The sequence below is a fragment of the Myotis brandtii genome, unplaced genomic scaffold, assembly GCF_000412655.1.
Source record: "Myotis brandtii unplaced genomic scaffold, ASM41265v1 scaffold38, whole genome shotgun sequence".
In the NCBI taxonomy this organism is placed as follows: Eukaryota; Metazoa; Chordata; class Mammalia; order Chiroptera; family Vespertilionidae; genus Myotis; species Myotis brandtii.
The window spans coordinates 3513925-3530759 of NW_005364596.1; the positions used below are offsets into that span (position 1 = coordinate 3513925).

Below are 16835 nucleotides of genomic sequence, written 5' to 3' on the forward strand. Positions count from 1 at the left end.
GGCCCCCCCCCTCCCCCCCGAGTGCACAAATTTTTGTGCACCGGGCCTCTAGTTTATAATATTTGACTATCATAAAACAACTTTCATAATAGGTATCTTTCTGCATAATATTTGTCTGCATCTCTGGCTATTTCCTTCATTGATTCCTGGAAATGTGATTATTAAAACATACCTAGCATCGACTAGAAGGAAGGGCCACTTGGCAGTTTATGATGTCACTGGATCCTCAGGTTAACTCCACAGATAATGAAGTGGGGAGGGAACGTACAGCTTCTAATAGGGAGTACATGTGGTCTGTGATTTGGTGACTTGAGTGACCCAGAACTCATGCTGGGTCCTGGTCTGCTTTCTAGTTGGTTCCGTTGTTTGAGGGAAGATGATGAAATGACCAGTAGACGATATGTGTAATAGCTCTAGGTGCTACATGCTTAATGGTGTAAGGGCTTTGGTGCGTTTTGTAGGTATAGTAGCTTATCAATGGAATAATAGCAATTATTGCTACCTACTCTCTGTTGCCATTATGAAATTCCAGTTTTTCTCTTATTGTTCCAATATGCATTTAGCCTTTCAGATTCAACCTTCCTAAAAGTTTTTAATCTGTACTAGCTAAATTATATTTCTCTTTTTTAAGTTCCTAGTTCTAAACTAGTAGTTGCCAGGGGCTGGGGAGCAGAGGGTGAGATGGATATGGCTATCAAAGGGCAACCTGAGGGATCGTTCTGGTTTGGGAACTGTCTTGTACCTTAACTGTGGTGCCTAAATGAACCTGCACGTATGATGACATCACACAGAACTAAATAAACGCCCTGGGAAATGAGTACGGGTAACACTAGGGAGATTTGAGTAGGATGGTAGATTGTTTCTGTGCTGATATCCTGATTGTGATGTTATGCTGTAGTTTTGTAAGATGTTACCATTGGGGAAAACTGGCTAAACGGATACATGGGATCTTGCTGTATTAGTTCTTATAATTGCATGTGAATCTACAATGATCTCAGTAAAAATGTCAATTAAAATAGGTTTGCCAGTTCTGAAATTGGATGATTTTCAATAATGTGGTATTTTTACTCAGTGGTAACTTTGAAATCAGCTTGATATTCACAAGTCATGTTATCCTTTTTTTTTCCCAGTAAGTTTGTCTACTGTGAACAGAAGGAACAAATGCTTCTTAATATTTTCCTATAAGTTTCTTAAGGTGTGACATAATTTTCTTTCAGCCACGAAGACTTTGAATTTATTTCGGGAACACGAATGCGCAAACTTGCTCGAGACGGCCAGAAGCCTCCTGAGGGTTTCATGGCTCCCAAGGCCTGGACTGTGCTGGTGGAATACTACAAGTCCCTGGAGAAAGCCTGAGCTGCCCACCAGTCCCTCCACCTTTGACACTTCACTGCGTAACCAGAGGGGACCGCATAGTTAGTGTTGGCATTTCTTTGTGGTGGTGTCTGTCTGGACACCCTTCCTAAAAACAGACCATTGTCCTTAACTTGCATCAGTTTTGGTCTGCCTTATGAGCTCTGTTTTGAACTAGTGTACTACAGTGCTGATTTTAATGTATCTTTTCCACTTATTATAGTTAATATTCCTATAATACAATTTTAAAATCTTGTCTTTTTATATTATATTTATGCTTCTGTCTCATGATTTTTTTCAAGCTGTTATACTAATTGTAACCAATAATATACACATTGAATTTCATTTTCATCCCTTGAAAAAGGAAAAAAAATCCACTAAACAATTAATGTGGCTAGAACTTCTTTTGGGAATTTTACAAGACATCTGTAGCAATTAGATTTTTTTTCTACATTGAAAATATAAACTGCTTTCTTTATTCCTTCCTTCCAAGCAGCTATTGATTTATAATCTGTTATAATCTAAAGTATTCCTATGACATATGTAAGACCTGAATGAACTTTCTTTATTCAATAAAATTAAACCTTTTGACTTATTTGTGTGATACTTTTCATTTTTATTTTTATTTATTTCAGAGAGGAAGAGAGAGGGAAATAGAAGCATCAATGATGAGAGAGAATCATCAATTGGCTGCCTCTTGCACTCCCTCTGTTATGGGTTAGCTCAGCGAGATAGACCATCGACTCAGAATTTAAATTTTAAGAGCCTTTATTAAGCTGGCCAGCTGACTGCAGCCGTGTCCCTCCTGTAGGAGCATCACAGCTTGCAGTGCTGACCACCGAGAGTACAGCAAGACCTTTTATCTGCAACACTACAAAGTATTTTTTTTTTTTTTAAAGAAAAAACAAACTGCAAAGCGGTTCATTAGCCGTTCCTGGTACTGGCAGGGTAAAAAGTTTACAAAAAATTTACGAGCAGGGTCACACCTGGCTGGGTTTAATCATAACACCTTACTTTTCTAGCGAGATAATTAGCAATTTTTCTCTCCCATGGTCCCTGCCCCTCAGCCTACTCAGTAATTCTTCTTTGTCAGGCCCCTGCCCCTAGCACACCTCCACTGGGGATCAAGCCCACAACCTCGGCATGTGCCCAGACCAAGAACTGAATTCTGTGACCTCCTGGTTCATAGGTCGATGCTCAACCACTAAGCCACATGGGCTGGACTTGTGTGATACTTTTAGTTTTGTTTACACATATGCTTTCTGTTTTGTGAAGTTTCTATTGGAGGAGAGAAGATACAGGTATCTTTTATTACTGGAATCTAATAATTATTAACATTGTATTTTATAGTGAATTTGTAGGTGGGAAAATAATGTATTCTTAGCCTTTCCAAAAACTGAACATGTTTCCCCAATATTCTTAAAACACCTCAGAGGGTGGTTCCAGTAATAGAGAATGATATAGGGAGTAGCGGGATGTCAATTCGTCCATTTTTGCGGGGAGGGGAAGCAACACACCAAGTTTGCTCTTTGCCGCAGTCTTTTCGCAGCAAGGGTTCAGGAATCTGGAGAAGCATTGCGCATAAATGGATATAGACTAGACAAGAATATAAATTTGGAAGGCATTGGGGGAGCCAGAGGCAAACCAGCTCTCTAGTGGAGTGGCTCTCCAAATGTCAGCACTCACAGCTTTTTATTCACACATTTTGCCCTTTAGCAAACATTGCGCATAAATGGATATAGACTAGACAAGAATATAAATTTGGAAGGCATTGGGGGAGCCAGAGGCAAACCAGCTCTCTAGTGGAGTGGCTCTCCAAATGTCCGCACTCACAGCATTTTATTCACACATTTTGCCCTTTAGCAAAGCATATATACATATCAAAGGTAAGGTTTGGTAAACAATAAAGGATTATCAGGTTAGGGGAATTGCCCTCAGCTGTTTGGCAACAGGTAATAATATGCAGATCTTCAGCTCTGCTGAAGATGTCCATCAGCCTTCTGAGGAACTTCTCCCATTTATTATGCTAACTGCTATTCTTAGCCTCCAGCAGCTCTTGTAGAATATCCTCAAGTTGAATATTTACGTGAAGATGCTTTTTTAGGAGCTGGATATACATTTTTGGTTGAGATGTCAGCTTTCTTGATTTGCACTCATGCTTTGTATTGTGAAATAATCTTGCATGGTTTGGCCTTAAAAATTAAGCATTTTAAAGAGATGGAGATTATGCATGGATATAGTGTGGAAGGGTATAAAATAGTACTCAGAAAAGAAATAGAAGGAAAAATGTTTTTTTAAAAAAAGGTAAAAATGGGTGGATGATGGAACCAATTAGTGAGAAAGCTGATAAATAGAAAAGAAGTAGAAATTATGAGTAGATATTTTCTAGTGGATAGATATATTCGCTGCGGATACTGAAGAAAGTATTAGTGGGTGATTTAGAGGCTATATGGATGGATATGTTGATGGAAAAAATGAGACATGATTGTTTGTTACTTTCTTGGCACCACACTATCTAGATGTGTTTATGTTATAATTATGATTGTATTAGCATGTAGTGACCCCCATATTTCAATATTAAGTTGTAACCTTGTGTGAGACCCACAAAACCCAAATGTACTTTCCCAAATGAGTGAACGCCCAGAACTTGTACCCTAGACCCATATCGCACCAGTACAGCACACCACAGCCGGCAGCCACCGATAAGGACCGTCATGTTTACTCGGCCACATAAAAACCCCGGACTTTTGACATTCAGTGTCTCCTGCCCCAAGAGGGGAGGACTCCATGTCGCTCTACGACCCCGAGACGCTCCACTGAGACCGAGCCGTGGCCGCTCCCATTTTCATCTTCGTCCTTGTCGATGTGCATCGCCGGGTGGCCGCGCTGGTGCTAGGATCCACTAGGAACTGGCAATAAACCCCTGTGTGATGGCAGACTAACGTCTGTCTCTGTGTGTTGATGTTTATGACTTGGTTTGGTTGCCTTAGGCCTTAAAGATCTGAGGGGGGCGTTGTTATTGCAGACCCTCAGACACCTGCGCTTGTTCCGACCAGGCTAAGGCAGAATAAGTAATTAATAGAATTTGGGGTCGACTGGGACAGTTTATTTAGGGATAACTCCTGTATATAAGTCTACAAAGGTTGAAGGGCACCATAGACTCTCCCTTGGCAACCATAGACAGCTAAGGTGTGACAGCACCTTGACTCAGCTAATTTCAGAAACTCCCACCTGACATGTTGAACATGTAGGAAGTGATGCAGAGATGTAGAGACAGAATAAATCATGGTTTCATGGTGGCAGTGGTAGAGTCAAGATCCTAGGGGCAGTGAGTGTCCAATGGAGTTGGCACCCATGGCAATTGGGTCTCCTATGCAGAAGTAGTATTCTACTAGAATATTCCAGTGTCATGATCTTGGCAGATTCCTCTGCCATCAACCTCCTTTCATTCCTGAGTATTTTCTAAGCCTCATTCTATTGCATTTTCCATCAGATCTGTAAGGTACCCACCAACCTTCCCATTAATTCCTTTGTAATCTAAATTATCTGGAGTTTCTATTGTTTGCTGTCAAGTACCCTGATCCTCACAGGTGGGATGTGAAAAAAAATGTATTTCACAAAAATATCATGCTACTGCTAAATTTCAAGATGATTTTTCCAGTCAGCAGCATTAAAAATTTAAAATATAGAAAATAAACATTTTTAAAAGCCTGGCACTCAGAAAATTTAGTATCCTTTCAAAACTATAAAAATTTACTCATGAAATCAAGATTAATAGCATTCGGGTGAAATGTGGTCTAAAAAGTAACTCTGTGTTCTATTGTGTAATTGTCCTTTTTGAGTCTAGTGCTTCCTGTGTCCCCTGGCCTCCAACCTACCAGAGAGAGATGTGATGGAAACATGATTTTAGGCCCCTGTGCCCTTGGGGTTGGCCACCCTCTTGTGTGTTCCAGAGAGATGGGGAAGCAAATGCAAGCACCAATGACTTCCACCAGCCCACAGGTCAACGTGTGAGTCTTTAATCTGCAAATCTGATATGCAGAAATTGTTTTTCCTCTTCCCAGTTCATAAAAATGAGCCCAAGCAAGTGCATGGAAAATAATAATATTGGTTTTTGAAGGAAGGAAAAAAAGAAAGTGCAATCATCTTGGCAGAAATACAATGTTTTAAATCTGTCAAATCTCTATTCCACTATGATAATCAAGACCACATATTTGCATTTCATTTACCATCCAAAAGGGGAACAGTTGGGTCTATGTCTTGGAAGTCAGCATTCAATTACTTTATCAGGAAAAATTCGGAAGTCATGCTTCTTACATATGGTATATTTTTATTAGCACATATGTATCCATGGGTGGGTTGGCTTACAAAGTAAACTATTTGCCCACTGGGACTCTTACGTGTGGGGTATATTTCTTTGAGGGCCTACAACCCTCTTCGGTTATATTTCTGCTGGATTCCATTCCCCACTCCACACAGTCTTATCCTGAATGTAATTATATGTAAGTTGTGCCAAAAACATCCTGCCCACCTAAGTCCCAGTCTTTTCAGGCCCAAGATAAAAGCTGGCCTCACTTGACTATAATTGAGCAGAGGTGTGTGAAGATGGAAGCCGCCTTTTCCTGACATCCTGCTTCCCCAGATTCACAAGGTAAATGGCACCAGAATGTAGGGCCTCATTTTGAGGAACTGAAATAGGAAACATGGACAATTTTGTCATGGATCTCTGGACCTGTGCCAGCCCTGAGCATCCCTAATGATCTGCCTTTGTTAAGAAAAGGAAAACACCTCCACTGAAATGAACTAGAAGGCTGACCCCTCTCTGCTTTCCCCCAGTAGCCCTGGCTTAACCTCCCTGAGAAGTGTTTGTATTCTCCTACAGCTTCATTACTCCTATTTCCCAAGAATGCTTAGGCGTCTGTTAAAAGCAAACATACAGAGACATGGAAGCATGGAACAGACTGGGGGTGGGTGGGTATGTAGGGAGAGATTAATGGGGGAATTTATATGGACATATGCACAGCCCATGGACATAGACAATAGTGTGGTGAAGGCCTAGAAGGGGCAGGTGCATTGTATTAACCATTTTTCTTTGCATTTACTTTTAAAGAATGAGAACAAAAGGAAAATGTTAATCCCCAACCTCAGAGCAATCACCATATACCACATAATAAGTACATTGGGGGCCGTAAGTTTTTTTATGATTTTTAATCTTTGGAATAATAGGGAAGGGATTTGATTGCTTTTATTCATATCTCTAATGGGTTAAAAGTATTATGCCCCAAGTTTGCATAAAAATTTTTTCTCTTACTGCCAGAAATAAAAGAAACAAAGAACCTCAATAAAGAAAATAAAATATAGTACAGTGGGGCCTTGACTTACGAGTGTCCCGACTAACGAGTTTTTTGAGATACCAGCTGTCTCTCTGCCGATTTTTTGCATTGAGTTGATAGAGTGATTTGAGTTAACGAGCTCCTTAACGAGCTCCTTCACGAGCTCGGTCTCGGAACGAATTAAACTCGTAAGTCAAGGCCACACTGTATAGCTGAGACAAACTTGAAAACTCAGTTTTGAGTGATTAAAATTATATTGAATGGAAACTTTAAAAGGCAATCTTTTTAGAAAAGGATCTGGAGTGATGACTTCTACCACAATAACTCTGAAAGAGATCATAGGTAATGTGGTAAAAGCAAAGAGCTCTATTTACTCAGGAGTTGAGGGTATTATGTTAAATGGGAATTTAAAAAAAATGTGGAAGTATTTGTTCCAGAACTTTCCGAATAGCAGATATTCCGCATATGTTTGCTTCCTTCCCTTTCAGAGTAGCACTGTGTGTTGTCTAGCCTCCATTCCACCTTCCTTATGGACAGGATCCTAACTGCATTGAGATTGTCAATGTGCCATCCTTTAGGGGCTGGGTCACGAAGCTCTTAGACTGATCATGACAGTCTGTTCCCAGCTTTCCCAGCCTCCCTTGTAGCTATCCCTGGCCATTGGACCAATTTGGGCCAAGAGGGAGGTTTTGCTTTCCTCCTAATAGAGAAGGGACACAGCTAGCCACATGACAGTTCCTTTTGGTTTTTGTCTGGTAGGCAAAAGAACGCTTCCTTGATAAGTTCTGTAACAAAATATAATGAATGGTATTTAGAAATCTTTTTTTGTTTGTTTTTTAAAAAGTCTAAAGAAATGTTTTTCAAATTATGGTCTTGACCCATCTGTATTAAAGACACCTGGTTGCTATCTCTGGGTTGAAGCCAGGAATATGCATTTTAAGTATGTGCTCCATGCTGTTCTTATGCACCCTAAAGTTTGATATCTGGTGGCAAAAAAAAGCTGAGATGGAGTTCTCTTGAATAGGTTTGTTTAAAAAGTTATAATATGTTTTGATTTGGCTATGCATTCCAATTAAAGACTTTAATACACTTTGGACCTGACTATCTGCTCCTTTGGACATTTTGAGACATATTTTAGTTGAGAGTAACTGCCATATTTTCAGCTAAATCCAGAGAAGAAACACAGATGGTCCTCTCCTGAACTGGCTTTTATAAGTCTTTGTTCCTTTGCTAAAATGTTAAAACATATTTTCTTTCCCATTAATAATTCTGAGATTCCTGAAATACTGAGGGCCCGTATAATCTTTTTAAGGAACAAAACAAGACCACCACTAACAGTAATAGAACATTTTTAAAAATTTTTTTTAATGCTCTCTAGAGAGCCCAGGCCCCAGACTCCTTAGTTGAAAGGCTTATAATCAATTAAATGAGATTTTAACTTCAAAAAGGAAAAGTTAACAGGCATTATGGGGTGTCTATAGACATCTCCAGATTCCCCCATAGTGGATCCTGCCTTAGAAGACCCTCCAACACCAGGGAGATAAGGTGATGCAGCCCCACAGGGTGCAGTGCTTCCTGCTGCTCTCAGTTAAGGTGTTGGGGACACAGCACAGGCAATTTCTTTTCAGGGCCAAGCCTGTCTCCCATTCCCTCAGTATTTCCATCTCTCTCCATGGCAACCCTACCACCATGGAAAGATGATAAAATATGAGAAGGAACACTTCAGTCTCAGAAAAATGCTCAGTACCAGAAGCTCTAGGCAAGTTTCTCAATGTTTACAGTGTTTTGTTTTATTTTTTCTTCAGTTTTCTTCATGCTCAGAGTAATGCAAGTCAGCTCTGTCACATTTTATGGAGTCTAGGCATTGCTCACCACTAGAGACAGCTCATTGCCTCTTTGGCTGCCAAGACTTGTGGAGATCCCACCCTCCAATCCTGAAATAAGCCACAGGACATGATTATGGGAGCTCAGAATTCAGAAACTATCCAAGCAAGTGACTATCCTATATAATAAAAGCCTAATATGCAAATTATCCCCTAGGGTGGTCTTTCGACTGGGAGTTTGACCACTCGCTATGATGTGTTGCTGACTACCAGGGGGTGGCACAGAACATGGCAGGCGTTGGCGACGCAGCACTGGCAGTGGGCAGCAGTGGAGGCACTGCCGGCCCCTGATGGACCCTGATGAGAGCAGGACTGTGGTGGGATGGTGGAGCAGGTGAGCAGGTGGCACCAGATCAAGGGGGGTGTGAGCCAGGGCCCAATGGCCCTGCCGATCGCCCCGCAAACAGCGACCAGGCACTGAGGGAGCCGGGCAGGGGGCCTGGCCCCTATGGGCCTCGATAGATTGCCCCGCAGGCAGGATGGTGGGGCAGATGAGGTGGCGGTGCCAGGCCAAGGTGGGGTGCCAGGCAGGGCTGCAGGGTTTCGAGGCTGGGGGCATGAGCTGGGGCCTGATCTTGGCAGGCCACCCTGAGGGACCCCACCAGTGCATAAATTTGTGCACCGGGCCTCTAGTTTATGATAACCAGGGTTTCTGGTTCTGGGAGCTGGCTTAAAAATGAAAGAGATTTCAAAGTGTTAGGGGAAACCCTGTCACAAAAAATAAGAATAAGATATAACCAGTGAAAATAGCAAAAATTTGAAAATGTCCAGCTCTACCAATTTATTATTATTACAAATTAAACAACTTGAAGGGTCTTGTTTTATTTTGGCTAGAATGCAGTGAAATTAGACATAAGGCATGATGGTGTGGGCAAATTTTGGTGACTCCAAGCCATCTAACTTGGGCTACCAGAATGTTCAGGTGAACATCACCCTGTCCCCACGTCTGGTGGCCGGGGGATTATTCATGTTCTTAATGAGAGGAATTTCATGTGTATGGAGGAGTGAAGCCTACTGTGTGCAGTAAGAATGAATTATTTACATTCAATTCAATAGGGGCAGCCACTGGAGGTTTTATCCAGGAGTGAGGCAAGCAGGATTTTAGGGAAGTAACTTTGGCCATGTTGTGCTAAGTGGAGAGAGAAACTGAAGAGTGATTCTCAGAGGGACCAGTTAAAAGGGCTACCCTTTTCCAGGCAGGGGGCTAGGAGGGCCTGGCTTAGGCATTGAAGGAGGTAGTGGAGAAGGGAGATTGCCTTTACCATCTTCCCAAATGAACATCCTGGGCCTGGTCCCCCTGACCTGTTCTTTGGTGGCCACGTAAGCTTTAGCCTCATTGTTTACTCCCAGGTGAGTTTTTGACAGTGTAAGTCCAGCAAAACCAAATTTGTTCCTCTCCTGTCTGCTTATACCTGTTTTACAGATGCAAAAACTGAGATAAAGTCTCAAGGTCACACACTAGTAAGTGATGGACAGGGTCCAAGGCGTGACTGATTCCAGAGCCTGGCTATGTGTGAGAGTTTCCATTAAGGAACTTAGAGGTGTTCAGAACTGTAAATTATTATATGGTTATATTTAAGTACCTTTACTAAGATATAACCATATAATAATAAGAGAAGTATAATAAATAGTTGAAGATCTACTGTGTACCAGGTTCTGTATTAAGTGCTTTTTACAACTTACCTCATTTCATTCTTGCTATAGACTTAAGAGCTAGGTAAAATTCCCTTATAATAAATAGGAAAACTGGAGCTCAGAGAGGTTAGGGGAATTAGCCAAGATCACAAAGCTAGGAAAATGCAAAGTCAGGACTAGATTCAAACTCAGGAATTCCACAAAGGTAGCCCACATTTTGGGCTATAAGTGAACACTAGTTCATATATGTTTTATGATTCTTAAAATAGGCTTGGAATTGAGGCTGCTCCATAATCGAGACTCACAGTGTTTTCTGAAATGTTATCTGTGATCTCCTTTATCAGAATTGCTTCTGATTCTGGATAAAAGTGTAGATCCCTGGACCCAGTGAATCGGAATCTCTGGGAAGAGAAGCCCAGGGATCTGTATGTCTAAGAAGCCCCTGCTTGATCACCCAGTGGCCGAGTTCCAAGAGCAAGAGCAGATGCAAACAGTGTCTAGAGCAGCGGTTCTCAACCTGTGGGTCGCGACCCCTTTGGGGGTCAAACGACCCTTTCACAGGGGTCGCCTAAGACCATCAGAAAACACATATATAATTACATATTATTTTTGTGGTTAATCACTATGCTTTAATTATGTTTAATCTGTAGCAATGAAAATACATCCTGCATATCAGATATTTACATTACAATTCATAACAGTAGCAAAATTACAGTTATGAAGTAGCAATGAAAATAATTTTATGGTTGGGGGTCACCACAACATGAGGAACTGTATTAAAGGGTCGCGGCATTAGGAAGGTTGAGAACCACTGGTCTAGAGGCCCAGACTTGAAACTCGAACCATGATGATTCTGCCACACTCCATTGGCCAAAAGAAGTCACAAGGTGGCCCAAATTCAAGAGCAGAGGGCATATTTTCTATCTCTTAATGGAAGGAGCTGTGAAGTAACATTGCAAAACGTAGAAGGAGGGAGATATCTTGTGGTCATTTTTGTACTTTATTACAGGTGATGGGCTTGATGGTTTCTCCTCATTCATTTACTATAATCCTACCCTGAAGTATTGCCTTTTCCATGACACAGAGCTTCTCAAAAGAAAAAGCCAAATATATGGAACCAGAAATGAGTAACAGAGGATCATATTAGGGGTTCTGCCAGAAACTGAAACATGCCTGGGGCTTAATGATCCATAAGTTTGTTTAAGTCTTTACTAGAGTTTCAAACATTATTTTTTCCTACCTCTTATTTGCCAGCCTCAAAGAGTAGAATAATATCAATTTTCTTACCACATAATGAGGACAAGCAATGCTAACTGCTATAACAATAACCTCAAACTCTTAATAATAATACAAAAATAATTTATTTCTTGCATTTATCAGTCTGTAGGTAGTTGTAAATGATATTCCATTTTTTGACACCTCTACTTCAATCTGTGGCATCCTCAGATTGGAAGAGAGAGCAGGGCTGATCATGCAAAGGTGCCTGAAAGTGGCCTTTAATGATTCCTAGAAACATGCCATTGACCAGGATGGTCACATGATTCCAAACTAATTGCAAGGAAGTCTGGGAAACATAGTTTCCCTGAATTCTTAGGACATATTAAAGAGATGAGTGAGCATTTAGGTAGTGTCTAAAAAATATTCTTGATTATTTTTCCAAAAAAATTTAGATGTATTATGAGGATTCATATGAGAAAACATAAAATAATAACTGAATAAGAAAATTAGGAAAATGAGAAAATGAGAGTCAGAGATACCCTCTACTAAGCATTTGTGTTTTATAAATTTGAAATCCTTTTCTTATTGATTATAGAAGCAAATTCACTATTCATTCCCTCATTGTGCCAGCTCAGAATTCATATCCAAATCAATTTCCGTGTGCCTGAGCCAAACAAGGCATTGAAATGGAAATTCTTTTTAATTAGTCTCACCCACATAATTTATGTTTGCTCTTGATATAAAACGAGGAAATAAGAAAGTCTGATATTACCTTTCTCATTTCATATAAAACAGAAGCATAGAGACCTTAGGTGAGACTGTCATGTAATCAATTGTCCTATTGCTTAAGTTTCTTAAGACAGATAAAAAGTGAGTCTGGGAGGGACCCATTAGCAAAGTATTGTTGAGTAGTACCTTGATTTTATCAAAGTATGATCTTGATTTTTAAGCTCGTAAACTGACAGTGTCCTTGATTGTATGCCATGGCTGCTTATGCTTAAACAGCTTATTTCAATAAGACTGAGCCAAGAGCCAAGGCCAGTGTGTCCTTGGGAAAGTCACTTCACTTCTCTGAGCTTCAGTTTTGTTACCTATAAAATGAGGACCTCACAGGATCTGGGGTTTGGTGGGATATCTGAAAGCATTTGGTACATAGTAAGGGAGACATAAGTGATAATTCTGAATTTTATCATGATCCTCCTGTATAGTCTCATCAGAGCTTCCATCCTCTCTGATGTAGCCCTGGAGTGGGCAATGGGATACAGATCATGGCCACAGAGGGAGCAAAGGCCAGTTACAGCACTACAACCTGGTCTCCCAACTCCGTGGTACAGCACATGGTAGTCAGCTCATTCTGTGATGTGGGATTCCAGATATTTATATTCACAACCTTAAATATCGCCAAGTTTTAGGTGAGCTTTTCTGTCTTAGGGGAGTGGGGTGGTGGGGAGGGGATAATATAAATAGACTTAGAGTCATAATCTAATGAGTATGTTTTGGAATAAGGACCTAGGATGAGAGAATATGGCCCCACATGTATGAATGCTGATCTGGCCCTGTGTAGTGGGCTACGAGCTTCCTGGCAAGTGTGGTGTGGAGCATGTCAGGGCTCTGAGGGTCTCCTTTGTTCTCTCCTTCAAGTATCTCAGATCCACTTGCCAGGGAAGATCTGAGCAAGAGAGGTTGGTCTCATGCCTGGAGCTGTCTCACCAGCTTTGTTTTACCATATATCTGTTTTCATACATCTGGGTCCAGAACTATGCACAGGGAAGAAGTAATTGGAAAGAAAGCCTTCAGTTTCTCTTTTACACAATATAGAGGGGTAGGAGGGAATAGTTGTCAACCATTGGGACTGCTTCTACTGTCTTTGTTTTGGAATTTTATTGATGCTTGAGGAGAAAAGAAAATTTGTTCTAACGCCTTTCTACTCAATTGAATTGCCTTTCCCCAGTCATTCAGATAATTCAGTCCTAGCCTATTGCTCTCTGGAAGTCATGTTCATGTAGGCAGGGTTTAAAACCCGGGGTATACAGATAGGTGTCATAGATTTCCTGAACCCCCTGAAATTATACAGAAAAAAATTGCACATGTGTGCATGCATGTGTGCCTTTTCCTGGTTTTTGGAAGCTTCTTATAGGCATCTGTATCCTCTCCATAAATTGTTGAGAATCACTGGCTACCGTGATATCCACTCAGTAAGTCTGAATCTCACTATGGTACATTGCTGCTATATATTTTAGAGGGATTTCATTACTGTTATTCTTATTTATAGCTAATCATATTTGTGTAAGCCTACATAGAAATATGGTATAATTTAATTAATTACAGAATTTTGAATTAAGAAGAATAGGATCAAATCCTGGCTCCCCTACTTCCCAATTGTGTGCCATAGGCCAAGTTACTTAAGTTCCACGTGCATCCATTATTTCAGTGGACCAAGGAATGATAAGTCTTCTTTATAAGGTTCAGAGGAGGCTTTGAAGAAGTAAGGCTTTTGAAATTACAACATATGTACAGGCAAATAGAAATTTCTTAAGTCACAATTGTATTAGAGGCATTCCCAAACTGGACAGCAGTCTACTTTAAAAAATTAAATTAATATGTGCTAATTAGAGAAAAATAGAAAAATCAGGTAAAATATGAAGAAAAGAAATCACCTCTAACCACACTCCTCAAAGTCACTTTTAACATTTTATTACATGTGTTTCAAGTCTTGTTTCTATGGATTGAACTTCTAAAACACATAGTTGTAAGTATGCTATTTTTGTAATTAGAAAACACAATTTCTTTCAGCCATTTCCCTTATTGTTGGATTTTAGGTCGTATTAATTTCCAAAGTATTAATAAACTTATAGTGAATGTCATCAGGAATAAGACAATTTAAAGTGATTATGGCTATAACGTAGACTTCCAAAGGTGGAATTTGAGTGCCAGAGATTATCAGTTTTTTTCCCCAATGCTCTTGCTATGTAATCAGATCCACACATTATTTTTCCAACTTGTCATTATGCAAGTGCACACACCCATAGGCACAGTTCATTTCTCATCTCTTTATTACAAAGCAAACACCAGTTTACTTACATAGCTAATGTTCTAGAAATGCCCTCCATGTCCCTCTTAGTCATTTATCCCTTTTCCCACAAAGGAAACCGCAATCTTTTTGGGGGAAGTCACTTCCTTGCTTTTATTTATAGTTTTTATCACCGAAGCAAATGTTCCTAAGTCCTAGAGTTTGGTTTTGCCTGTTTTTCAAACTTCATATGTACGCTGTCACACAGTACCAGTATGTAGTCTTCTGTCTGGGTTCTGAGGCTCAGTTTTAGGTTTGTGAGACTCATTCCTGTTGTAGCCTACCGCTGGTGAGTTAATATTCATTGCCATAAAGTCTCCCCTTCTGTAACAATTATGAGCTGTGGTCTATCATCACATTACAATACCTGCAGGGATTGTATATTTTTATATTTCTTTATAAAGAAAGGAAGGAAACAAAACTTTGAATATCTGCTTTAGTTTAGATACCACAAACCTGAATGTTTGTGGAAGAAAACAAGTGTGTTAGGTGCATATGTTTCAGTTTTTATATGTGGCATGTTCAATGAGGGAAATAACTAATATATAACATATGGAAGATAATCTATATTCTAAAAACTTGCACCTTAGTTTGAAAATACAGAATCATATAGGTGTGTGTGTGTGTGTGTGTGTGTGTGTGTGTGTGTGTGTGCGTGCGCGCGCGCTTGCGTATCTAGGAAACATTTTAAAGTGTGATGAATGTTTCTACATTTAGATGCCTTGATGTGCTGATTGGACATGTAGAAATTTACCTTTGTTTTGTTGCAAACTGAGATAAACAGTTATAATCTTTCCTTCCCACAAACAGAGATAATGGAAGGTAAGATTATTGATAAAATCCATGACATTATATATACATTTGATTTAAAAACAGAGAATCACAAACTTTTCCATTTATACAATACAGAGATTTCAAAGCAGATGTCTTCCTTATCCTCTACATGTATTATGCAAATCCAACTTTATGTTCTGATCCATTTAAAAATAGACTTTCCTTCAGCTCATATGTTTCCAAATGATGGATTTTAAGAAATAGCAGCTCCTCTACTATCATTCTCTTTATCTACGAAGAATGATTTTTTAAAATCTTTGACAACATCAGGTATAGATTAGAAGTGTCACCAAACAACATCCCAGCAATTTTGAGCACATTTTTGGGCTCAAAGTTCACAAAAGTGAACTTGTTCATTCACAAAGCGGTGATTATGCCTTTTGTGGTGAAACAGAAGGTCTTGCAGACTGTGTCAGGCGCTTCCTCCCTCTGAAAGCTGCCCTAGGAGGTGTCCATGTCTGACTCCAAGGGAAGAGGAATCAGGACTTTCTGTTTATTACTGGTATTTACACAATGAACATAATCTCAGTACTTGCCTAACATGCACTAAATACTTGGAAGTTGTTACTCCAGGCTACTGAGTCCTAGAAGCCAGCATGTGAGCAAACATTTTTTTTTTTACAGCATTTATGATCTTCCATAGAAGTTTGGCAACATTATAAAGGCCTGCTTGCCACCATGGTGCTCGCGGACACTAAAAGGAAAAATGAGCAGTCTTCTAACTTTGTTTATCCATTGACATTCATGATTCCAATGAAATCAAGTCCCTCAAATGAGGAAGCAATTAAAATGTGCTAATTTCCAGGGTGTAAGAAAGGAAATGGATATTTTGCTTGTATTCCATAAGACAGGGTGATCAGTAAATTCTCACTGCCACGTGAATTATTGTTTTGCTGAAGCTCAGATTTCTATGCAACACATGCCTACTTGGAGCTCATTCCCCATTACTTTAAATAAGAAATAGAACTAGGATATTGTAGGGGAAAAAATAAATTTAATTTTGAATGTATAGGAACTCATAAAAATATGAGACTCAAAGAAGTGACCAGAGCATGCAGCTTTTACACATTTTTAAACAAAGAAACAATAAATATGTGAAGAATTGACAAGACAAAGGGGTTTGGGCTTGGGGTATAGTAAATAATGAAGGATTAACAAGGTTTGCGTATACTCCCTTCTTGGCCTTAAATTCCCTATCTTTGGTGATGGGGATGACTTCTGCCCTCCTGATACAGGAAGAGTACCTTTTACATGGGATATTTTTATCTCTGTTTTCAGGGGGACAAAGGAGGCTCAAAGTGTCCTTGCATCAGCTATTTCTTAACTAAATTTAGTTCAAAATAATGTTATCAGTGAGGTGTTCCCTGTGTCCTCACCTGTTGCTGGTAGAAATGGAGCTCTGGGGGTGCTGCAGGAACTAGAATTTCCCGAGGTCCCCACGGGAAGATGAGGTAGCGTGAAAAGCTTTATTGGTGATATGACATTAAGGGAGTTTCCCTCCAAGGTCCC

General features: G+C 39.9%; 1 protein-coding gene across 4 annotated transcripts in view; it reads left to right on the forward strand.

Annotated features, from left to right (window-relative positions):
• Positions 1 to 1948, forward strand: part of PAPSS1 (3'-phosphoadenosine 5'-phosphosulfate synthase 1) — a 120024-nt gene extending 118076 nt beyond the window's left edge. For 3 of the 4 annotated variants that reach the window (XM_005872422.2, XM_014544737.1, XM_014544736.1), the window contains exon 12: positions 1218 to 1948. In XM_005872422.2, the coding sequence (XP_005872484.1) occupies positions 1218 to 1356 (139 nt within the window). In that variant the 3' untranslated portion in view covers positions 1357 to 1948. Of the gene's footprint in view, positions 1 to 1195 lie in introns of all 4 variants that reach the window. The other variant, XM_014544738.1, reaches the window with a different exon arrangement.
• Positions 1949 to 16835: the final 14887 nt, after the last annotated feature.